Genomic DNA, 27,551 nt, shown 5'->3' on the forward strand with positions numbered 1-27,551 from the left:
GGATTTCCTTGTGAACTCCTCGCAACCAGGTGATGGGTGCTATTTGCATTAGGTTTTGATCTCCATTCTCCTTTTTGCAGATGATGTGGTTCTTTTGGCTTCTTCTCCCGACTGTTTATAGAGACTCCTTGATGGTTTGGCTTCTTTTTGTGATCAATGTTAGCTTGTGGTCAATTTGAGTAAGACTCGGATTATGATATTTAACTGCTTAAAAATATTTCATCTTCATTTTTTCTTTCAGGGATAGGAGGTTGAGATTACTTCTTACATGTACCTCGGGGTGAAGTTCTCAGGACTCCTCTTCAACTTGAGACCGACTATTTAGTTCAGAGTCAGTAAGGGCATGGGTTCCCTGGCCATGCTCGAAAGACAATGCTTCAGACATCATTTTAAGGACATTTCATCCAAGTTGTCCCACTTAGACTCCTTGGTCTGGCTGACCGTTCTCTATGGCTCGGTGGTTTGGGGACCTTCTCTTCTTGTTTCAGATTGGGCCTCTATAGAGCGTATTAAGACATTGCTTTTACAACGCATCATTAGATGTCACAGACTCACCCCCCACATCATTGTGTTGGCCAAGCTTGGAGCTCATCCTTTCAAACTTTCGGCCATCTTTAACTTGATCTGGGTTCTCTATCGGCTTCGAGGCTTTACGGATTCAGCTGTTGACCATCACAGATACTCTCATCTGGCATATTGTTCTTCTATTACGGTTATGAGGTTCGATATTAACACTAGATCTCGTTGTTGGTACGCCCAAGCCACCTCTCTGTTGAGTTCGATTAGGATTGAGATTGATCATCTTCCTCCTTACCAGTTCTTGCTGGATGCTCCTGCTCACCTCCTTCCCTCATAGCAGGAGTTGAATGAGCATGTTAGACAGGATATCTATAGACAATACATTATCACTACGTGGCATAATCCTCCAGGTGGATTATGTCCGAAGATGGCCCTTTATGCTAAGCATTTTCTTGAGATTCAGAATTGTATTATTGTTCGCCTTGCTTATCTTTATTGGCATTGGAGTCACGGCTTGCGATACTCTTTGGGCTCCTTTAGAGTTGGCTCTCACCGTCTTCGGGTCCAGACTGATCACCATATGAATAGAGAGGATTGGGTCTGTCGATTGTGTACTTTGGCAGAGTGTAACATCCCATTTTCTCAGGTCTTAGTGAACAATTAACATACTCAAAAATACAGTTATCACTTCATCTTCATAGGAAGTCAGTTAAATCAATTTCGTTCATATGAAAGGGATTGACGGTTAAAAACAGTTAAACAAAATTTTCTTAAACTAGAAACTTAAAACAACATCAAATGAAATTACCACAGAAATTGAAAACCACATACCATGGAAACTGAGGTTGATATCAAAACTAAGGATGCTTTTGCAACTACCCAGGTTAGTCCACAAATACCTCTATAACAATATCACGAAACTACTTTTATCCAATATTGTTAAATCAAAATCAAAAGACGATTATAATTAAATACCACTATATAAAATTAGGGCATCACTTACCACTATAATCATTAGGGCATCGATTACCATTGAAATCTTTTAGGGCTTTACCACTAATTCAATTAGGGCTTTTGATACCACAGATTTAATTACGACTTCTGATACCACTGATTCAAATAGGGCTTTCGATACCACGAATTTAATTTGGGCTTCTGATACCACGGATTCAATTAGGGCTCCCGATACCACTGTCCAGTCATCACTCAATCAATTAGGGCTTCATATTCCTTTCCTTCCAATTACTTAACTGTGACAGTAACTCAAGATTAGAAAATATACTTATATTCGATATTCATATAAATGAAAAACAATCCATAAATCTATCTCTTGCATCTAGGTGTAACGATGCAATAACTCTATTAGTCTTACCTTGCATATTAATCATTAAAGTGATAATACCTGTTTTTGACAGTCAATTGAATGTATGACTTATCTTTGTCTGATGCACGTCCGGCAACTTATGGAGAGGTGAAACATTGTCAGGGGCTTAACCACCTAACCTCAGAACAAATCTTATCCCCACACGATCCCTAACGAGAAAGGCCCTCCCTACTCGAAATAGACAGGGGTCATCTTGCCATCCACTGGGCATCTTGGTATTTAACATAGCATACAACTTGATAATAGGATATTACAATAACAGGATTATGCATGAGCGATTAAGGTTTTTCATTATTCTAGATTTAATGTATCATATCTGATTTTCATTTTCTAAGTCATTGCAGACTCCATCTCACCTCTTCACCCCTTTCCATGGCTATACAACCAGTGAATCCTAGGTGTTCGGATCTGAGAGCATTCGGCTTTGACTGTTGATTCCCAACAAATTCATGACTAACAAAAATGTTCTAGCTGATAACAATTATGATTTGAAAAGGATATTCTTATAGATTTTAGAATCTATTGTTTAATTAATTTAATATAATCATATTTGATTTCTCTTCCGCGTTCTTGCGGAAATCTTTCCACCTCTGCACCAAATCGTTGGCATCTTGCCGGTGAATTCCTCGGTGTTAAAAGAATTCTGAATATGTTTGGAAAATTTATAAAATTGTGTGCATTGATGTGGGTTTATGTAATCAATCAAGTTTGATACAACTGCCAAATGAATTCCTAAATGATATATACTTAGGGATACTCAGTGCATGATCTCATATACATTTCAGATTACAAACAGCTAGTATTATAAATCGATCTCCATTTATCTTGCCTAACTAGCTATGGATGGATATTAAATCAGAGAGAAAAGGAATTTGAAAAACATTTTAAATTTATTCTCCTCCCTATCGTTATGCATTGGCTGAAAATAGATATTCATATGCATAGTTATTGATTATACAACTCAATTGAATTCTCTATCCTCTAAATCCAAAATTCAAGTATTCACATGGTTATTCAAATTTAAATTTAAAGAATAAGAAATTGGATTGTTTTTAAAACTGACAACAGTTTTAACAGTCAGACCAGAAAAGAAAGGTTATGAATATGCAAACCCCCTTGCATTATTATCAGCTCTATTAATATGTACTTGACATTAATCAACAAAGAGGAACTATGAATCACAGACGTATTTGTCATATCTCTTATAGCCGACTATAGTCAGCACATGCACAGTAAGGAAGAAATTTTCTATGAATTATGTTGGCATTATTCATGACCTGTGTTAAGATTGTAGTTGATGTGGGCGTGGCTCCTCCGTTCTTGGCCGGAACCCCCTGGGCTTGAATGAATTTCGTAGCAACATAAAAAAAGAGGTCATCTGTTGGGTTGATTCACGACACAAATCCGACAGCAGCAAGGTGAATAAATTTTCTTTACCGTAGGAATTCGGGGTGCAAGTATGGTATTCGGCAGAGAAAGAGAGTGCTTTCAAACGCATACGTAGTTGATAGAGAGAAAAGAAGTATATCCTCCTAATTCAATCATGGCTTCTTAGTAACTAAGTTGAGTCTCCTTGACTTCCATCCATTTTCAAGAAGTCTATTCGGATGCATTTAGAATTTCGATTTGAAAGGAGGAGAAACGAGGAGGAAAAAGAAATAAAGAGAAGTTGAAAGGTTAAAAACAAGAATATAAAAAGAAAGAATAAAGTTGGATGATTATAATTCGAATACTATAATTCGAATGTTATTATGTTCCAAACATTATAATAATCTTATATTTATATATACATGTAAACATCACTTTATTCAATTATTAAATTATAATGATGCTAAATCATTTTTATATATAAATGCACGAAATTAAATATTTATTTAAATAATATGATGAAAGATAAATTAAAATCCTTTGAGATACTTTTTATATTTAAACCCAATTATTTTAATTAAATTATTTATTTAAATAACTCATGCGGGTTCCGTAGATGCACCGTGTTTCAAGTCGCCAGGTCCTCAACCCATTTGCTTAGTGATGGTGATGCTTCTGCCTAAGTCTTTTCTGACAATGATTCCACCCCCTTCGACATGTTTCCTGCAATGAAATTCCTTGTAGTTAAATTATATTATCATAATGAATTATTTAATCATAATTAATCATAACGGTCAACCATCTTCTCAATTCCATGAATTCGTGATTAACGCTTAACTAACATGTTATCTTCACTTGAAATCATAACGACTAACTATCTTACCATTTAGCCAGAGTATAACAAATTAAACTGCCAACTGACTTCATGTGAACCTCAATGGCTATATTTCAAATTAGGTCAAAAATTGGGATGTAACATACCATTCCCCTTGTGGTTCATCATCCTCGATGAACTTGTAATGGACATTATAATGGAGTATTTTAAAATTGGAATGTAACGTACCATTCCCCTTTGTGTTTCATTGTCCTCGATGATCTCTGCAAATTAGACAGTAAAAGAATATTCCAAATACAAGATATATATATATATATATATATATATATATATATATATATATAGCATCGTGATATCATCAAAATCGTAATTGAAACTCAAGATACATTTTGACTTCAAAGTTTCTAGAAAGATATTTCCATGATATCATAAAATAGAACACGTATTCACCTGAGTTCACTTTACTGTACTTGTGGTTATCTTAGCATCAATTGAGTTGATTCTATTTCATATTCCTGTCATACTCATATAGACACTCAACATATCATTAGTTCGATTCCATATTGATATCTTCATTAAGAGCATTTTCAGGGTTCAATGACTGAAAGTAAGATAAGTATTCAAAATTGGAATTCTTCAACTAGGAAGTTCTAGATCATAATTTGATCATATTTAAATCACTTATACGTACCATCTAGCATATGTCACTCATTAATGGGTAGATCATCCTTGCAAACTTACAGATCACCAGGAATGGGTTAGTGAATCCATGCTTTTCCATTTGTGTAACTTCGGCCTCTTTGCCCATCTTATCACAATAACATTTCATTATAATAATTATTTCATGATAGAATATACACTTCATCTCCAAAGCAATATACAACAACTCAGTATGTAAAGTCAACATCGCATGTGTATTATCCATGTTTAGCAATGTGTCAAAGGGTAAAAATATGATATACTATGCAAGATCATCATATATCTAATCAAGATCATAAAACATCAAAAACAATTCATAAGATTCTTATCAAGTGGCTCATCTTTTATCTGTAAATATCTAGAAGTTTATCTTTTCCATTTCTATGACTTAGGCTTTAATGCGCATCTCATCAAAAGTTTACATCCGTAAACAAGCATTGATAGTTTTGATCATGCAAGTGTGTTTACTCCATACCAGAGCACATAATGATCTTGTCGTTTAATCAACATTAGAAAGGATCATGGTTCATAGATTTGTTTTCCTTCAGTTCAAGTTCAAATAGGAACAATTTATTTCTGCCATTAATTGCATAAAGAATTATTTAGCCATCATCATGAATTTTGATAACATTTTATCAAGATTATAGAAACTGTTTTGGATTGCACAAGCCTCGGCATTTGGACCCATTTTAATCTTCTCATTCTCTATTGAGAATGGCCCTCCCTCTTGGGATAAGGCACATGTATCATTTTGATCTTGCCATCTGAGTATTAGGTGGTTTGAGTGTCCCAATAGTTATTCTCCAAGATAACTGAAGCATCTAGACAAACAAATAAAGATCTCATGTTCGGCGCATTTGCCTTTAACTACCCTAGCCAAGGATTTCAAAGTTGGGTTCGTAAACCCGATCTCTACCACTCGACTTGCCAATCATTTTTATCTTCTTAATTATGTTTCATCTTTATGATATTATAGTTTATACATTTGTTCATTTTATATCATTTCAGGCTTTCTGGCTATTCTGAATGATTTTCTAGTGTGATTTTCCAATTTTTATTGCAATATCTAGTAATGCAAAACATATCATTTTCAGTTTCTCAGAAATAGTGTTGGACCCAAGGTTTCAGCGTTGAAACTAGCGCTCTGATACCATATGTCACATCCTGTTTTCGCAGGTCTTAGTGAACAATTAACACTCAAAGAAATATAGTTATCACTTCATCTTCATAGGAAGTCAGTTAAATCAGTTTTGTTCATATGAAAGGGATTGATGGTTAAAAACAGTTTAAATAAATTTTTCTTAAACTAGAAACTTAAAACACCATCAAATGAAATTACTAAAGAAATTGAAAACCATATACCATGGAAATTGAGGTCGAAATCAAAACTAAGGATGCTTTTGCAAACACCCAGGTTAGTCCACAAATACCTCTATAACAATATCATGAAATGACTTCTATCCAATATTGTTAAATCAAAATCAAAAGACGATTATCATTAAATACCACTATATAAAATTAGGGCATCACTTACCATTGTAATCATTAGGGCATCGATTACCATTGAAATCTTTTAGGGCTTCCGATACCACTGATTCAATTAGGGCTTTCAATTCCACATATTTAATTAGGGCTTCTGATACCACTGATTCAAATAGGGCTTTCGATACCACGAATTTAATTTGGGCTTCTGATACCACGGATTCAATTAGGGCTCCCGATACCACTATCCAGTCATCACTCAATCAATTAGGGCTTCATATTCCTTTCCTTCCAATTACTTAACTGTGACAGTAACTCAAGATTAGAAAATATACTTATATTCGATATTCATATAAATGAAAAACAATCCATAAATCTATCTCTTGCATCTAGGTGTAACGATGAAGTAACTCTATTATTCTTACCTTCTTGCATATTAATCATCAAAGTGATAATACCTATTTCTAACAACCAATTGAATGTATGACTTATCTTTGTCCAATGCACGTTCGAGAACTTATGGAGAGGTGAAACATTGTCAGGGGCTTAACCACGCATCTTCGGACCAAATCTTATCCCCACACGATCTCTAACGAGAAAGGCCCTCCCTACTTGAAATAGATAGGGTTCATCTTGCCATCCATTGGGCATCCTAGTATTTAACACACCATACAACTTGACAACAGGATATTACAATAATAGGATTATGCATGAGTGATTAAGGTTTTTCATATTTCTAGATTTAATGTATCATATCTGATTTTTGTTTTCTAAGTCATTGCAGACTCCATCTCACCTTATCACCCCTTTCCATGGCTATACAGTCGGTGAATCCTAGGTGTTCGGATTTGAGAGCATTCGGCTTTGACTGTTGATTCCCAACAAATTCATGAATAACAAAAATGTTCTAGCTTATAACAATTGTGATTTGAAAAGGATATTTTTATAGATTTCAGAATCTATTGTTTAATTAATTTAATATAATCATATCTGATTTCTCTTCCGTGTTCTTGCAGAAATCTTTCCACCTCTTCACCAAATTATTGGCATCTTGCTGGTGAATTCCTTGGTGTTAAAAGTATTCTGAATATGTTTGAAAAATTTATAAAAACATGTGCATTGATGTGGGTTTATGTAATCAATCAAGTTTGATACAACTGGCAAATGAATTCCTAAATGATATATACTCAGGGATGCTCGGTGTATGATCTCATATACATTTCAGATTACAAACAGCTAGTATTATAAATTGATCTCCATTTATCTTGCCTAACCGGCTATGGATGGATACTAAATCAGAGAGAAAAGGAATTTGAAAAACATTTTAAATTTGTTCTCCTCCCTATCGTTATGCATTGGCTGAAAATAGATATTCATATGCATAGTTATTGATTATACAACTCAATTGAATTCTCTATCCTCTAAATCCAGAATTCAAGTATTCTCATGGTTATTCAAATTTAAATTCAAAGAACAAGAAATTGGATTGTTTTAAAAATTGACAACGGTTTTAACATTCAGACCAGAAAAGAAAGGTTATGAATATGCAAACCCCTTTACATTATTATCAGCTCTATTAATATGTACTTGACATTAATCAACAAAGAGGAACTATGAATCACAGACGTATTTGTCATATCTCTTATAGCCGACTATAGTCGGCACATGCGGAGTAAGGAAGAAATTTTCTATGAATTATGTTGGCATTATTCATGACCTGTGTTAAGATTGTAGTTGATCTGGGTGTGGCTCCTCTGTTCTTGGCCAGAACACCCTAGGCTTGAATGAATTTCGTAGCAACATAAAAAAAATGGTCATCCGTTGGGTTGATTCACGGCACAAATCTGACAGCAGCAAGGTGAATAAATTTGCTTTACCGCACGGATTCGGGGTGCAAAAAGTATGATATTTAGCAGAGAAAGAGAGTGCTTTCAAACGCATACGTAGAGGATGGAGAGAAAAGAAGTATATCCTCCTAATTCAATCACGGCTTCTTAATAACTAAGCCAAGTCTCCTTGACTTCCATCCCTTTTCAAGAAGTCTATTCGGATGCATTAAGAATTTCGATTTGAAAGGAGGAGAAATGAGGAGGAAAAAGAAATAAAGAGAAGTTGAAAGGTTAAAAACAAGAATATAAAAAGAAAGAATAAAGTTGGAAGATTATAATTCAAATACTATAATTCGAATGTTATTATGTTCCGAACATTATTATAATCTTATATTTATATATACATGTAAACATCACTTTATTAAATTATTGAATTATAATGATGCTAAATCATTTTTATATTTAAATGCACGAAATTAAATATTTATTAAAATAATATGATGAAAGATAAATTAAAATCCTTTGTGATACTTTTTATATTTAAACCCAATTATTTTAATTAAATTATTTATTTAAATAACTCATGCGGGTTCTACAGATGTATCCTGTTTCAAGTTGCTAGGTCCTCAACCCATTTGCTCAGTGATGGTGATGCTCCTGCCTAATTCTTTTCTGACAATAATTCCACCTCCTTCGACATGTTTCCTGCAAGGAAATTCCCCGCAATTAAATTATATTATCATAATGAATTATTTAATCATAATTAATCATAACGGTTAACCATCATCATAATTCCACGAATTCGTCATTAACGCTGAACTAGCATGTTATCTTGGCTTGAAATCATAACGACTATCTTACCATTTTGCCAGATTATAACAAATTAAATTGCCAACTGACTTCATGTGAACCTCAACGGTTATATTTCAAATTAGGTCAAAAATTGGGATGTAACACGGAGGTTGAGACTGAAACTCATTTTATATTTTGCTATCCTATCTACGATGAGATCAGAGGGAGATTCTATTGCCTATTCAGAGATCGCTTTTCTTTTTCAGCGTTCTTCAACTATATTGACTAGCGGTTCCTTGCACTTTATCTACGGGAGGCCACCCAGCTCTGTGAGCATGCCCTGTAGTCACTCATACCTTAGTGCCATATCTTAGGCCAGCTCATCACCTTCTTTTTCTTCCCTTGTTTGCACCACAGGGCGCAAAAAGGCCATCCAATCTTTCCAGGCAGCGACACTCCTCCAACGGTTCTTGACGTTGATCTAAGACTCTGAATTGTCTACGGTTATATTCTTCTGTGACCAATTTCTTTGTACCAAGGAAGGATCCCTAGTCCTTACGTTGATTTTTCCGATTTCATGTCTTGTTTTGTTTCTTTTTGGACACCGTTTGGTGCTCCTGCTTGGTCGGCTCTTTTGTTTGCATGCTCATTCCCATAAACCCTTGTGGTTTTTCGTTGGACATTAATATTATTATCTTATCTTATTTTATGTATCCTTCTATATCATGCTTACAATTATACACACACACACACACACACTCTTCTCTATACTCTACTTTCATATTGTTGAATTATCTTAGATACAACATCTTTAATAATCCCTTTATCGACTACCATTTCTCTTATATTCTACTTATTACTCTTCTTTTCTTCTTCTTCAAAACTGATTACTTATTTATATTCCACTCATTAGTGGGTACCACTTTTCAAAGAAAAGTCGTATCTCCTTTTTAAAGTAAATTACACAATGTTCTTTAATTGTAATTGTACCTTTTTATATAATTTTTTTTTTTTTATTGTAACCACAGCTTTTTACAGAAACATCTGATGACCTCAATCCATGGTTTGAAGAACTAAATCATTTTTACCAATATCATTGTGGTTACTGCTAATATTTATTTATTTTATTTGCATTGTTTTCAGCATCTTTAATAATCATCATGTCTTCCGTATCATGGCTCCCATAGTTGCTGAGGTTTGTCTTCATATTGCTGTGTAACAAACTATATCTATACCTTTGATTTTAAAACACATTCTTTTATGCCATATCCGTCCTTTACAATTCAATAATCATAGCCACGAGGACATCACTATATATACTTTAAAGCAGATTCATTTATCGTGCCTTATTTTTAATGTTTAGCATTGGGCAGATCTCCTGAGACTGCAGATTATAATATATATAATCAGATACCAACCAAACACATCTAAGATGAAATTCAGTACACTTATGCATTGCAGATCGATCACTTTGAATATATATATAAAGCAGTCACAATTAGTTAGTATTAACTAACTAATCAGATCTTGTATGAGATCGAATTAGTTAGTCAATATTAACTAATTCTCTAAACAAATTGTGACTCTTGAATGGAAAGATCATGACTGATCTTGAGAGGCATCTATTGAAGGAAATATATATGTGCATCATTTGTTGTGTTATTGACATTGAAATCAATATATGTTCATTACCTACAGCAGATCGATATCCAACATTGTCTCTTATTCTCACAAGTTGTTATTCAAGTTATATTTGCAATAGTAGGTCGAAGTTCTGTGTGTTCATACAGGCCGAGATTCTTCATCAGAGATTGACATTATCTCTGATCAGATTCATCACTGCAGATCGAGATTAAAGAGTCAAAGTTAATATTCTCAGCAGACTGTGCTTCTACATACAGTCTGATATAAGTTTAATTCAATTACATGGTATCAGAGCTACGGTTATAATCAACCCAAAGTTAAACTTGAGAATTCAGATTGCATAACTTTAACTTATAAAATTCATCCTTCAGAACGACAAGTGCAATAACACTTAAAGATCATCTTGAAGGAGCCAATAACTTCACAGCATGAAAGCTACGAATCATAATGGTATTAGATGAAAACAAAGTAGACTCATTTGTTAAAATAAAAACTACTGAGCTTGAGAATGAGTCAGAAAAATCACAATGGATTGAAAACAATAAGAAAGCTATGAAATTATGTAATAACCCCAACAGGTTATAACTTCTTGAAACACCAAAAATCTTTATAGTTCAATGGTTTGACATTTCGTCAAACACTTTGCAAGCAAACTCTGATACCACTATAATGGTCCTGCTCAAATCCGACCTTAGAATGCTGATTGAAGGCTTGAAGAATTTTGTCAAACACTTTGCATACAAGGTGTCATATGGCGGATATAACTTTTCAGATTGCTGCAATGACTCTTGTTTCGATTTGCATCAAAAAGAATGCTTACAAAAAAGACTCCAGATTGTTTAAACAATGACCTAACATGAATGTGCAACTAATTTTGACAATATTCAATACAAATATGTGACTTAACTACTTGCAAAATGCAGCTACAACAACTAGTAATTATGACAAATACTTCGGATGCAACCTAAGATGGCATTAATGCACTTACAACCGAGTGTCATTAATATAAACACTTAGTATGCAAAATTATAACATTATTTATACCAAAAAGAGAACTTACAGCCAATTGATATTTTGTCAAACAATTGGAATGCAAACTAATAAGCTGATCATCAACTCTAGGGTTGCAATATAGATAGTCTAAAAATTACAACGCTCTTTCAGTTGCAAAATTCTAGCCTTCTTTTGATACCAATAATGCCAAATGGCAAACAAAGACAAGTACAATGTAAAATAGTGAAGTGCTGAAGCGATATTTTGTACTCAGCTGAAAACCTACATTTCTCAGGAAATATTCCAAATGAGAAGTGAAGAACCTGATTGTAGATGGCTGCAATAATTTTCTTCAATGCCCTTCTGGTTTGCTTTTTTTCGATCTGCTTTTTCCACTTGCTTTTTTCGGATTTGCTTTTTCGAACTGCTTTTTTCAGATCCGCTTTTTCGAACTGCTTTTTTCGGACTGCTTTTTCGGTTCTGCTTTTTCGGCCTACTTTTTTCGGACTGCTTTTTTCGGTCTGCTTTTTTGGTTCTGCTTTAAAATGGCTTCCTATAATTTCAGACCTACTAGAAATGACCTCCAATAATTTTGGCCCTGCTAAAATTGCCTTCTGAAATGTTGAAATGCTGAAAATGGCCTTAGGCCCAATGATGTCCTAGCTGAAGTGACTGAAGTATCACCTCCAAATGTGCAACCCTTTAGAAGATATTTCACTTCCTCAGTTATGCAAATCCAAGGACACCAAAAATCTTTATACTTCAGTTGTTTGACATTTCGTCAAACACTTTGCAAGCAAACTCTGATACCACTGTAATGGTCCTGATTGTGGATGGCTGTAATATTTTCCTTCAATGCTGCCCCTTCTGTTTTGCTTTTTTTCGATCTGCTTTTCCCACTTGCTTTCTCCGGATTTGCTTTTTTCAGATCCGCTTTTTTGAACTGCTTTTTCGGATCCGCTTTTCAAACTGCTTTTTTCGGTTGCTTTTTTCGGACTGCTTTTTCGGCTTGCTTTTTCGGTTCTTCTTTTTCGGCCTGCTTTTTTTGGACTGCTTTTTCAGCCTGCTTTTTCGGTTCTGCTTTAAAATGGCTTCTTATAATTTCAGACCTGCTAGAAATGACCTCCAATAATTTCGGCCTTGCTAAAATTGCCTTCTGAAATGCTGAAATGCTGAAAATGGCCTTAGGCCCAATGATGCCCTAGTTGAAGTGATTGAAGTATCACCTCCAAATGTGCAACCCTTCAAAAGATATTTCACTTCCTCAGTTATGCAAATCCAAGGGAGTTTTCATTCCCAAAGATCAACTAACTATCTGAAACCACTTGGCTCCACAATAGACTATGTGACTGAATCACAATTTGATGTCAAGAGAGAAATAAACAACTAGATGATTAGAATGAAGCCCGGGGTGCCTATTTATTCTTTTTCCCCACTTTCTCCAGAAACTTCTAGAACATTATTTTATTTTATCTATTACTGACTTTATAAAAAATATTTTATAATTCAAGTCACTTTATTAAATTAATTAAATATAAAGTTACCTTTTAATATTTATTTATTTGATAACTTTATAAATAATTAACTTAATATCACTTATTTATTTAATTAAAATAATTAATTAGTCATCCTCATAAAATATTCATTATTTTGGACAACTTAATTAATTAAATTAATTAAATCAAATTGCCTCAAAAAATGGGGACATGACAGTCCGCCCTTCTTGGAATTGTTTGTCCCCAAGCAATGGCTGAACAATAAACCAATCAGTCTGCCTAGATCCCAAATGTAGTCATGAACTATACTACTATTAATTAACATAGCCTCCTGCAATATCCTCTGCAATATAACCAAGAGGAATTGATAGTCATACTGACAATTACAACTCAACCAAACTCCGAAATCACAACTGCCACAGTCAAAAACCCACGAGACACAAACTCTTAGAACATCAGAACCCAAGTAAAGTGGACAAATGAAGCTCCCAACACAATAAATACCATCAACGCATCCCACTGGCCTATACGGAATGTATAATCCAACTCTGCAACAGTGGTGGATGTTCCCGAATGAAACTGTACCAAGTATGGAGAATCCACACACTGTACAACTCCTGTAGTCAACACAACTCGGCAGATCACCAGCCACTGTCTCATAACCATAACTCCCATGCACTGCTGATGGTGAAAAGACATCACAAGATAAACAGCAAGAAATGGAACCCAAACCAAATTTTCCTGCCATCAACTACTCAACACAAGGATCAAATACTAACTGATGTACATACCCTGCAGTATAATGCTGATAAAAAGAACCAACTTCAGTCAACAGCTCACCATGAACAAGTGATACAACCCACTGTGACTGATCACCAGCTAAGTCAGGAGATGTCATAGCCAAAAGAGTAGAATCAATAACAACAACCGCTGAAGCATCACTCCCAAACTCCTGCTCTAAGTCATGTATTATCAAGCTGTCAACCGCAGAACCTATCGCTATGTCATGGCCATCACAACTCTCATCCCAAGGCGTCAAACCGTCCCATAACTGATGACGAGCACTATGAACCAAACTACATCTCTGTATCATCATTTCATCAACATGGTCATCAAAGGTAAATTGATGAGCATACCTCATAGTGTAACGCCGATAGAATGCGCCAATCTCAGTCAGTGGCTCAGAGTGCAATCCAGATGAAACTAACTGCAATCGATCATTAACCATGTTGGAACTGACTACTACCTCCGAAGACATCACCAAGGGAGTAGTATTACTAGCAGGAACCATGCCAACTACTGGCTCACCAACATCACACATGATCTTTGATACAACATCTCTAGTCTCTGTGCCATCAGTACTAGAGTCCACCACCATATCAGGCATACCACAACAATCTGCTGCAGCACCCAACTCAACTGAGCCCGATATGCCAATGTTAGTATCAAGGATGGATGCATCCCCATCTCCACTGTCTCTGACAATCTTGACCATAGACATCTTCGGATCACCAAACACCACAGCTTGTGACTGTACAGAATCTGGTAAAGACTGCAGTCGCTCTAACTCCACGATCACCTTAGCCAAATGCAATTGTGACTCCTCGAAAGCCAACTGTGTATTCTCAAGAATCTCAGAAGTCACCTCGAGCTGCTGAGTAAGCTCACTCACCTCAACTTCCTTAGCCAACAATGCATCGTATGCTGTACTCCCCCACTCCATAAGATAATCTCTGTCGGCTACCAACTGCATATAATTCTGTCTTAGAATCCGAATAGCCTCCCATAAAGAGTGGATCTCTATCAAGGAAAGATAACTGCCTCCCTGCTCATCACTAGTAGGAGAACCCCATCCATAAACTGCTAACAACTGACGAGTAGTATCGAAATGCTGGCAAGCGATAGCAATGTCTCGTTCACTAACTCTCAACTGACTAGACACATGACGACACTGGCTAGACTATCTCCTATAAACCTCCTCTGACGCACTGTCTAAAGGAGTATCCTCAAAGTTATTGGTCTCTAGAGTATTACCAACCATATCCTGCGAATCAACTCCAAAGCTCATGTCAACATACGGAGTATCAAAATCTGTAGCACTGCTGTCCAATTCCTCTGTACCAAAAGGAACTGCCAAGGAAACCAAGTCTTCAAAACTGCCCACTGCATCCTCCTCGATATCATCAATGCCAATATGATCCTGGGACTCATCTGTACGCACTGGAAAATATGAAAGATTATCAACACATTCCAGCAATAATGGTCAACTGGATATATGAACAATGCCCAACACCGGTGAATAAAAACTAATACCAACATCAGACAAGTTGCTGGCACAAGGAAAGACAACACCGTGCAATCTGCTAATCAAATCCATGATAGCACCCAAACAATCACTGCTACCAAAAAGTGTTAAAGATCTCCAGTCAACTGAATCCCAAACGCCAATATAACAATCTCGAGTACATATCCGTAGACTAGAATCAGCTGGTAACTCAAGCAAACTCCTCACCTGAGTAATATGACCAATACCAACTAACTCCACATACCTGTCTGACATTGTCCCTGTATCCTGGATGTGAATGCAAGATGAACTCACAACATTATCAACGACCACATATGATTTACGTGTCGCAGAAAGCTGAGTATCAAGAGTGCAAGATGGAACTAAACTCAACTCCATGCCATGCTTATCCCCATGTCTCTCCCAGTCCTGTAATGCCAATGGAGTATTCACCAAAGAAGCTCAAGTGTCCTCAAGCTCGCGAGAAAGCCTATCAACTTCCTCCTCCTTCCTCCTCAAGGCATCTGAATAGTCTCTGACAAGTCTAAGAAGATGGTCACGATCTGATAGAAGATGTAAATAACTCAACTTCATCGTTCCCATTCCTTCCCTAATCGCCTGTAAGTCAACACAAGAAGACTTCGCCTGAACTCCCTTATGTCTACCTTGTAACTGAATCATTCGAATGTGATCCTCTATCATATCCCGCATCCTGTCATGATGAGATAATGAAGTCATAATACTGTCTTTGCTAACCTTCAGCTGGCTGGACAAATCATGTGAAGTACTACCAGCCTCAACCTCATGTGACGAAGCATCTATCTGTGCCTGGTACTCTCTCTCAGCAAAGTCATGAATGCTCAATGTTTGCTCATCTCTACCAAGTATCTCACCATCATGCACAACAACATCCTCATAATCATTATTTGAACCCACTACATTGTAGTCACTGCCTATTAGAACTAAACCATCTCGAGTACCTGTGACATCACCCTCTGACGACCTGTATACAATTGTGTCAACTTGAGTATCAAGTTGACCGTTACTATCAATCTGCGTAATATCCATTCCCACTACCTTCTGAAGTATTGTGTGCCCAACATCTTCCTCCAAGCTAGTCTGATTTTTGTCCTCCCTAGATTCGGCTATATGCTGGTCACCAACTGCTGCAAACTCCTTGTAGAGGTTTCTAGATACCTCACTTGTAGAGACCTCTTATTCCTCTTTCTCTTTGTTCTGTGATGTAGTCCTCTTAAACTTGGAAACCATCAATTCATTCATCCTTTTTTGACTTTCATCCAACCTTTTCAAATTTTGTTTAAGCTTCTTCATATCCTTGTCCCATTGCTTCTGGGTACTTGAAGTAAACATGATTAACTAACTGATTCAATGTCCAATCTACCCAACAGGATGGCAGGTCAATAGCTTTGATACCACTGTAATAACCCCAATAGGTATAGTTCAGTGGTTTGACATTTCGTCAAACACTTTGCAAACAAGCTCTGATACCACTGTAATGGTCCTGCTCAAATCCGACCTTAGAATGCTGATTGAAGGCTTGAAGAATTTTGTCAAACACTTTGCATACAAGGTGTCATATGACGGATATAAATTTTCAGATTGCTGCAATGACTCTTGTTTCGATTTGCATCAAAGAGAATGCTTACAAAAAAGACTCTAGATTGTCTAAACAATGACCTAACATGAATGTGCAACTAATTTTGACAATATTCAATACAAATATGTGACTTAACTACTTGCAAAATGCAGCTACAGCAACTAGTAATTATGACAAATACTTTGGATGCAACCTAAGATGACATTAATGCACTTACAACCAAGTGTCATTAATATAAACACTTAGTATGCAAAATTATAACATTATTTATGCCAAAAAGAGAACTTACAACCAATTGATATTTTTTCAAACAATTGGAATGCAAACTAATAAGTTGATCATCAACTCTAGGGTTGCAATATAGATAGTCTAAAAATTACAACGCTCTTTCAGTTGCAAAATCCCAGCCTTCCTTTGATACCAATAATGCCAAATGGCAAACAAAGACAAGTACAATGTAAAATAGTGAAGTGCTGAAGTTATATTTTGTACTCAGCTGAAAACCTACATTTCTCAGAAAATGTTTTAAATGAGAAGTGAAGAACCTGATTGTAGATGGCTGCAATAATTTTCTTCAATGCTGCCCCTTCTAGTTTGCTTTTTTTCGATCTGCTTTTTCCACTTGCTTTTTCTGGATTTGCTTTTTCGAACTGCTTTTTTCAGATCCGCTTTTTTGAACTGCTTTTTCGGATCCGCTTTTCGAACTGCTTTTTTCGGACTGCTTTTTCAGTTCTGCTATTTCGGCCTGCTTTTTTGGAACTGCTTTTTCGGCCTGCTTTTTCGGTTCTGCTTTAAAATGGCTTCCTATAATTTCAGACCTGCTAGAAATGACCTCCAATAATTTTGACCCTGCTAAAATTGCCTTCTGAAATGCTGAAATGCTGAAAATGGCCTTAGGCCCAATGATGCCCTAGCTGAAGTGACTGAAGTATCACCTCCAAATGTGCAACCCTTCAGAAGATATTTCACTTCCTCAGTTATGCAAATCCAAGGACACCAAAAATTTTTATACTTCAGTTGTTTGACATTTCGTCAAACACTTTGCAAGCAAACTCTGATACCACTGTAATGGTCCTGATTGTGGATGGCTGTAATATTTTCCTTCAATGTTGCCCCTTCTGTTTTGCTTTTTTTCGATCTGCTTTTTCCACTTGCTTTTTCCGGATTTGCTTTTTCGAACTGCTTTTTTCAGATTCGCTTTTTTGAACTGCTTTTTCGGATTCGCTTTTCGCACTGCTTTTTTCGGCCTGCTTTTCCGGCCTACTTTTTCGGTTCTGCTTTTTCGGCATGCTTTTTTCGGACTGCTTTTTCGGCTTGCTTTTTTGATTCTGCTTTAAAATGGCTTCCTATAATTTCAGACTTGCTAGAAATGAACTCCAATAATTTCGGCCTTGCTAAAATTGCCTTCTGAAATGCTGAAATGCTGAAAATGTCCTTATGTCCAATGATGCCCTAGCTGAAGTGACTGAAGTATCACCTCCAAATGTGCAACCCTTCAGAAGATATTTCACTTCCTCAGTTATGCAAATCCAAGGGAGTTTTCGTTCCCAAAGATCAACTGACTATCTCAAACCACTTGGCTCCACAATAGACTATGTGACTGAATCACAATTTGATGTCAAGAGAGAAATAAACAACTAGATGATTAGAATGAAGCCCGGGGTGCCTATTTATTCTTTTTCTCCACTTTCTCCAGAAACTTTTAGAACATTATTTTATTTTAGCTATTAGTGACTTTATAAAAAATATTTTATAATTCAAGTCACTTTATTAAATTAATTAAATATAAAGTTACCTTTTAATATTTATTTATTTGATAACTTTATAAATAATTAACTTAATATCACTTATTTATTTAATTAAAATAATTAATTAGTCATTCTCATAAAATATTCATTATTTTGGACAACTTAATTAATTAAATTAATTAAATCAAATTGCCTCCAAAAATGGGGACATGACAGTCCGCCTTTCCTGGAATTGTTTGTCCCCAAGCAATGGCTTAACAATAAAGCAATCAATCCGCTTGGATCCCAAGTGTAGTCATGAACTATACTACTATTAATTAACATAGGCTCCTGCAATATCCTCTGCAATATAACCAAGAGGAATTGATAGTCAAACTGACAATTACAACTCAACCAAACTCCGAAATCACAATTGCCACAGTCAAAAACCCACGAGACACAAACTCTTAGAACATCAGAACCCAAGTAAAGTGGACAAATCAAGTTGCCAACACAATAAATACCATCAACGCACCCCACTGGCCTATACGGAATGTACAATCCAACTCTGCAACAGTGGTGGATGTTCCCGAATGAAACTGTACCATGTATGGAGAATCCACACACTGTACAACTCCTGCAGTCAACACAACTCGGCAGATCACCGGCCACTGTCTCATAACCATAACTCCCATGCACTGCTGATGGTGAAAAGACATCACAAGATAAACAGCAAGAAATGAAACCCAAACCAAATTTTCCTTCCATCAACTCCTCAACACAAGGATCAAATACTAATTGATGTACATACCCTGCAGTATAATGCTGATAAAAAGAACCAACCTCAGTCAACAACTCACCATGAACAAGTGATACAACCCACTGTGACTGATAACCAGCTAAGTCAAGAGATGTCATAGCCAAAGGAGTAGAATCAATAACAACAACCGTTGAAGCATCACTCCCAAACTCCTACTCTAAGTCATGTGTTATCAAGCTGTCAACCGCAGAACCTATCGCTATGTCATGGCCATCACAACTCTCATCCCGAGGCATCAAATTGTCCCATAACTGATGACGAGCACTATGAACCAAACTACATCTTTTTATCATCATTTCATCAACATGGTCATCAAAGGTAAATTGATGAGCATACCTCATAGTGTAATGCCGATAGAATGCGCCAATTTCAGTCAGTGGCTCAGACTGAAAATTGTAAATAGATTCAAAGAGTTCAAAGCTCTAACTGAAAATTTCTCCAGAAAGAAAATCAAGACCTTGAGAGCTGACACTGGGACAAAATACACTTCAAAATTGTTGAAAGAATATTGTGGTAGTTCAGGGATTAAGAGGGAGTTCACTGTACCCTACAATCATCAATAAAACAGGGTAGCTAGAAGGAAAAATAGGACTATTGTGGAGGCAGCAAAATCCATGATGTTTGATCAAAATATAGATCCCTCCTCCTGGGTGGAAGCATCTAGAGCAGTTGTTTATATTCAATATAGATGTCGTCATTTTCATCTTGATAACAAAACACCTGAGGAGACATTTATGGGATAGAAACCTAACATAAGCTATCTAAGGATCTTTGGCTGCCCAGTGTACATTCATGTACCTAAAGAGAAGAGAACAAAATTAGAACCCTCCGCAAGAAAAGGAATATTTGTGGGATATAGTGAAACTTCAAAGGCATATAGAATATTCATTCTTGGACAAAGGCAATATAACTTAGTCGAGATGTAATATTTGAGGAAGATATTGTCTTTAAAAGGGAAAAGAATTATGATGAGTTACAAAATAAAATCCTATCATAAACAAGGATATATGTTTTACTCTTGAAATTTAGTCAGAACATCCTGAAGATACCTTATATGAAAATCCACCTGAATTTGAGATTCAGAATGAGTGTCTTGATGAAAATCAAAATTCCAACAAAAGAAAACAACCACTTTGGGTGAGGAAAATTGTGAAGGAAGCTGAAAAATTTGCAGCGCCTAATGGTACATTCAGAGAAAGCAAAAGACTTGACAAACTAACATATAATGAATTAATGAGTAAAATTCTTGACTTTGAACCAACCAATGTTCATGAAGCCCTCAAACAAGCAGCCTAGAAAGATGCTATGACAGAAGAATATCATTCCATTCCAAAGAATGATGTTTGGGATATAGTTCCTAAACCAAAGGGAAAATCAAATGTTTCCTCCAAATGGTTGTTCAAAATTAAACATGTTGTAGATAGTAGCATAGAAAAACACAAAGCACATTTCATTGCCCGAGGATTCTCTCAAAAGGAAGGCATTGACTACGAGGAAACTTTTGCACCTGTAGCTTGATATACCTTTGTTCGAGCTGTGTTAGCCATTGCAGCAGTAAAAGGTTGGAAGGCTCATCAAATGGATGTTAAGACTGCATTTCTAATCAGAACAATAGAAGAAGTCTATCTTGAACAACCTTAAGGATTTATAGTTCATAATACAAAATCTCTTGTACGCAAATTAAAGAAGGCTCTATATGGACTTAAACAGGCTGCCTCAGTTTGGTATGAAAGAATTGACAAATACCTCATGAGATTAAAATTCTCCAAGAATGTTGCTGATCGAAATCTCTATTTTAAATGTTTTAATGGTGATATGCTAATTTTAATACTTTATGTTGATGACCTATTACTCACAGGAGAAGATCATCTTATTGCTCAATGCAAAAGAGATTTAACTTCAGAATTTGAAATGAAAGATTTGGGTATTCTGCACTACTTTCTAGGATTGGAAGTATGACATAAACGTGATGGTATCTTTCTAAATAAGGGAAAATACACTGCTGATATACTTAAGAGATTTGGAATGTTAAACTGTAGACCTATGTCCACTCCCATGGAGACAAACTTGCACAAATTAAAAGAATCTACATCAAAATCCAGATTTGCAGATCCTACACTTTATAGACAAATTATTGGGTCACTCATGTATTTGGTTAACACTAGACTTGATATATACTACGTTGTGAATGCCTTAAGTCAGATATATGTGAGCCTCGTGAAATTCATCTTGTTGCTGCTAAACATATTTTGAGATACCTATAGGGTACTATTGGATATGGCCTTAAATACAAGAAGATTGATCTTGATTTACATGGATTCACAGATTTAGATTGGGCTGGTAGTGTGGTAGATCGGAAGAGCACATCCGTTGCACAAAGCTCTATTGAAGCATAACATATTGCAGCAGCTATGGGAACTAGAGAAGCTACATGGCTTAGGAAGTTGATTGTGGGACAATTTGGAAAACCTCTAAAGCCTACTACTATTCTATGTGATAATCAAAATTGTATCAAGCTATCAAAAAATCTAGTGTTCCATGATCAATCCAAGCATATTGAAATTCCTTTTCACTATGTTAGAGATATGATAGAGAGGCAAGCAATTCAGTTAGAGTATATTAATACTAGTGATCAAACTGCAGACATTCTCACCAAGCCTCTTTTTAGAGTTAAAAGTGGAACACTCCAGGAAGAAACTTGGTATGATTGAAATGTAATTGATATTCAGTCTACACTTCAGGAAGAAACTTGGTATGATTGAAATGTAATTGAGATTCAATCTCTAAATTTATTTCATTTGTAAAATTATATACTAAACATGTTTAATGTGTAAACTTTTTTTGTCATATGTGTGACTATGACTTATGGGCCCTCTTCCTGTGTACATTACATTAAGGTGATAATCTTTTTGATAATGTACACTTGTATTAAACATTATGAGGTGATGACTTCACAGTGTTCCCTATCATGATGGATATTATGTGACATGATATCTTTATGTAGATCATGATAGTAGTATCTCTAGAACATTTTAATGGATATCATGAAATGTGATAGCTTTGCACATCATCATGTTCTTTATGATATAATCATGGTGAGACGCCATGATGAGTTATGATAGACATCGTGTGACGTGATTTCAGTGCACATATCATAACTAGGGTATATGAATGTCATGAGAGGTGATATTCTAAATATACTCCTTGATGTCACGAGTAAGGTGATATCTAAAAATTTATCTTAGTTATCTTCCCTAGCTAAGAGGGAATGTTAATGTTTAGTGTCGGGCAGATCTCTTGAGACTGCAGGTTATATTATATATAATCAAATACCAACCAAACACATCTAAGATGAAATTCGATACACTTATGTATTGCAGATCGATCACTTTGAATTTATATATATATATATATATACACAAAGAAGTTACAATTAGTTAGTATTAACTAACTAATCAGATCTTGTATGAGATCGAATTAGTTAGTCAATACCTATGAATTCTTTAAACAAATTGTGACTCTTGAATGGAAAGATCATGACTGATCTTGAGAGGCATCTATTGAAGACAATATATATGTGCATCATTTGTTGTGGTATTCACATTGAAATCAATATATGTTCATTACCTACAGCAGATCGATATCCAACATTGTCACTTATTCTCACAAGTTGTTATTCAAGTTATAAATGCAATAGCAGTTTGAAGTTCTGTGTGTTCATACAGGCCGAGATACATCATCAGAGATTGACATTATCTCTGATCAGATTCATCACTGCAGATCGAGATTAAAGATTCAAAGTTTATATTCTCAGCAGATCGTGCTTCTATATACAGTCTGATATAAGTTTTATTCAAATACACTTATCGCAGACTGGAACTCGTGATGACTAAGCACTTCAAACCTGATGGTCATCTTTCTGTAGTATTTGTTTGAAATACATATATTTATCGTTGCATACTATTTCTCTGCTTCAGAATGATATTAAGTGCTGTACATGATTTGATATGCCTTATTTATCTCGCATATTTATTGTGAGCGCCCTTCGTCTAGTAGCTTTATTGCCGTCAAACTCCTACTTGATGTTTTCATTAGATGTTCAATGTCTTTATAGATATGATTCCTCATACTTGATCACTCTCTTAAAAAATTTAAATGTCACTGCATATAAATTATATACATCACTTCTGTATTATTTCTCCATTTAAACCCTGCTGTGTATTTTATCTGTGTTTAATACAGGTGGACTTCTTTGTGTGTCAACCACTCCTTGCTTCTCTATGCTAACTCTATTCTTTTCAGAAATCTCACTGATCTCAATCACTGTTATTTCTGGTGGGATTTTACACTATATCCATGTGTATTTAATTTCCAGTTATGTGTCATAGTGATTCAAGTTGAACATCATTGTCATAATATTAGGTGCTTTTTAATTTTTGTTGCAATTTGCCACTTAACATTTCCATATATATACTGCAGATAGCTAGCTCTCCTTAATCATATTCGATAGAAACTTTCACAAAACTCAATGGCATCTTCAGTTACTTAGCAAGCTGGCACCTCCTGATATGTCTTTCATCTTAATTGCTCAACCAATGCTATAAGTCTTTTCCATTTGCCAAGCTTTGGTGTACTCATTTTCTTTTTATCTATATTATATCCATACTTCATTAAAACCTTTGACATTAATGACTTTCTCATTGTACTATTGACATCAATGACAATATCTCAACAAGTCCTCCATGAATATGCTAACCCATAGTATATTCATTTTGGTCATTTAAATTTAATCCTCAAAGTTAAAGAATGATGAATCCAGAAATAACATGACCATTTTTAAATGCACTACAGCTTACATATGATACCTCCACTATAATCATCTTTTGCAACCAAATGTTGAAACAAAGATTTTATTCTATTGAAGCTAGTTTTGATGATTTTGAAATTGTTTGTCATTCTAGTATAACAGAGCAGTTAGATAAACATGTTAGTGTAACCATAAAAAGTTTATAGTAGCTATTAGAAAGATAGGTGAGTCTTTTACCGAATTAAGCTGTGTTTGTGTTTTCTATTGACATTTATAGGTACAATTACTCAATTTTTGCTATATATACTTTATTCTTAATGTCTATTATCTTTTTTCTATTTGAGTTGTCCTGAACTTCTTTGTTGCTCTTACTCTATGAAGATGGCATCTTATGTATTACATGTATTTCAAATGCAGAAATATTACCTTAACACATCGAGGGAACTCACTCGTTTGGACTCAATAACAGCTGCACCTATTATTGCCAATTTTTCTGAGACTTTAACTGGAATTACAACAATTCGTGCTTTTTGCCATGAGGAAAGGTTCAGGGTTATTAATAATAAGCTGGTTGACAGAAATATGTGTATTGAATTTCATAATATTGCTGCCAACGAATGGCTTGGGTTTCGTATTGAAAGTATTGGAAACATTTTCCTTTGCTTCTCTGCCTTACTTTTGGTTCTCCTTCCAAAAGGAATTATAAAACCTGGTTTGTTGATTTCCAACTTCTAGGTTTTTGTGTTGTTTGTTTTCAAGCTTTTATAAATGCACTTGCTTATTGTACGTACAAGGTAATAGCTTAAAATAGAAGCTAATTTCAATTTATGAGTATAAACATGAGTTCAGCTTTTTATATAGTGACCTTAAAAATCACTTATCCTGTTTTTTTGCAGAATATGTAGGGTTATCGCTCTCATATGGTCTTTCACTCAATGGATGCATCTTCATTCTAGTGTATTGTATTTGCCAAATCGAACAGAGTATGGTTGCAGTAGAAAGAATATTGCAGTATTGCAGGATTCCAAGTGAAGCTTCACTTGGACTGCCAAAAAAGCATCTGGAAAATTGTTGGCCAAGTGAGGGAAGCATTATAATAGATCATTTACAGGTCAACTTGCTCTATCTTATAATTTAGATCTCACTTTTTCTTATATGCCAATGTCATTTCTAGGTGATGCGGGTATTTATTAATTGGTTTTTAATTATTTGAAAAGCTTGATGAGCCATACTCAAATAATTTTACATTGCTTGAGTTGTTAGTTGGGATTAATAACTATTAGATTTTAGTAGGTAAGGGGAATGAAATGAGTAAATTTAAAATGCATAATTATTAGTTTATTATGGCAATGTTTTTGGCCTTCCTTCTATTTCTTGGCAGATTGGTTGATCATATATTATCAAGGCTCAAACTGCATAGGAATTTCAATAAATAGGGGTTGGGTTGAAAGAGAGGTTCCACAGAGGAAAATCAAAATTTTAAGATTTCTCTATTAGTGGTGGGTTTTTGTGGCTTGTCCCACTACTTATATTTTTTCGTAGCTATTGCTTATTGTTTCCATCCTTTCTTTGTAGGACTTGCCTCTTTTTGTATGCTGCTCCAAGCACAGCATCCTTTCTTCTTTGATTTTCCTTAAGAGCGATTTTACTAAATTTTCAAATTTTTTAATGGATTCCAAACAAGATTATTTTGAAAGGAAATGATGTCAATTGTATGACCTTTGTTGTCTTCAATTCTATGAGAATTTTAGAAGTAACCGAAACTGTGTAGATCCATTGCCTATCCTATTAATAGATTTCAGTAGTGAGTTGGCAATAAATGGATTTCGTTTCTTCTTGGATGAACTTAATTCAACCAAATAAGTTGAGATGTCAAGAAACTATAACCAAAGCTCACGTCTATAAAGTAATCTATTCTAGATCTACAATACATAGAATAAAAAGAGAGTTCAATTATTGTAATGTATAGATGCATTAAACTTTTACCTACTTATAGGTACAAGTATGTTTGTCTTCTAGAATAGACAGACATAAGATAGAACTTAGAACATAACATTTGACTTTACACAACCGTGCTTCACATCAGGGTCAATGTTCTCGTATTTACGTACGGAGGCATATGTCTTGAAATGTCGAACTGGTTGGTAGAGACCCATCCTTTGAAGTTCTGAAACTAATTTAGTTATCTCGAACTCTATGTTTTCCTAGGACTTCATATTTTGCATTCCACCACTTCCTCCTCAATCACTACAAAACAAATGCTCAGACTCAGATTGGGATATGTTAACGGCAAGTAATATTTTGAGCGTTACCAATAAAGCAACAATGTGGATACAATATGCAGCCCTCTTTGCAACTAATATTTTGTCTTACCAATTCAGAGATATTCTGTCAACTAGTTTGCATAACTCCCAAAACAGCATTCAAAATAGAAGGCATTCAAATAAAAATAATTGCAATGGTTTATCAGCAGAAAATCTCTTTATAAATTTAAAATTTCAGTTTGAAGACTATTGATATGTTGCTGTTATAAAATATTAAGGTCAGGATATTATTGGCATTGTATCATTAATGATGCTCATAATAATGTCAGGAAGTGTGAAGCTTGTCAGAAGTTCTCAGGAAAACTGGAATGTCAAGGAGTAATCCCTTCAAGGCCTATACAAACAGAAGCACCATGCAGTCAATGTGGCAACATTTCATTGGATAAATATCAGAGAAGTCAAGTGGAGGATGTAGGTGGATCATTGTAGCTATGGATTATTTTATTAAAGGGTTGAGGTGATTCCAACCAAGCAGGCTACTAGCAAAGTGGTAATAAATTTTGTGATGGATCACATTATAACAAGGTTTGGAGTACTTAGCACAATCATCACTGACAATAGGATGTCTTTTTTCTCTAATGAGTTCACTTCATTTTGCGTGTAATAGTTACCACTGATTCATCTTATCATTTAAGAAAATGAGCAGGCAGAATCCAGTAAAAGAACAATTTGAAAATAAAGAAAATACTGGACAAGAACAAGAAAGTTTGGGATTCAAAATTAAAGTTGGCATGTTGGGCATATAGTATCACAATTAAGAAATCTAATGGAAAATCCCCACTTGAGCTGGTTTATGGCACCCAAGCAAAGACGACAAAAACAATGTTATCCCAATATGCAAGTTTATGATTGAAGGTCTGGATATACTTGAAGTTGAATCTATGGAGGCAAGATTAGGACAACTTGCAGAACTAGATGAGCTGAGGAGCA

At 35.3% G+C, this 27,551-nt stretch overlaps 1 protein-coding gene across 4 annotated transcripts in view; it reads left to right on the top strand.

Moving 5' to 3' along the window:
• LOC149538629 (putative ABC transporter C family member 15) overlaps positions 1-27,551 on the top strand; it is a 197,981-nt gene that overhangs the window by 91,437 nt on the left and 78,993 nt on the right. For all 4 annotated transcript variants that reach the window (XM_089799941.1, XM_089799940.1, XM_089799943.1 and 1 more), the window contains 2 exons: positions 24,715-25,009; positions 25,194-25,408. In XM_089799941.1, coding sequence (XP_089656067.1) covers positions 24,715-25,009; positions 25,194-25,408 — 510 coding nt within the window. The remainder of the gene's footprint in view (positions 1-24,714; positions 25,010-25,193; positions 25,409-27,551) is intronic.

The sequence above is a fragment of the Cupressus sempervirens genome, chromosome 9 (assembly GCF_028749045.1).
Source record: "Cupressus sempervirens isolate cs-2001-9-10 chromosome 9, ASM2874904v1, whole genome shotgun sequence".
NCBI lineage: Eukaryota > Viridiplantae > Streptophyta > Pinopsida > Cupressales > Cupressaceae > Cupressus > Cupressus sempervirens.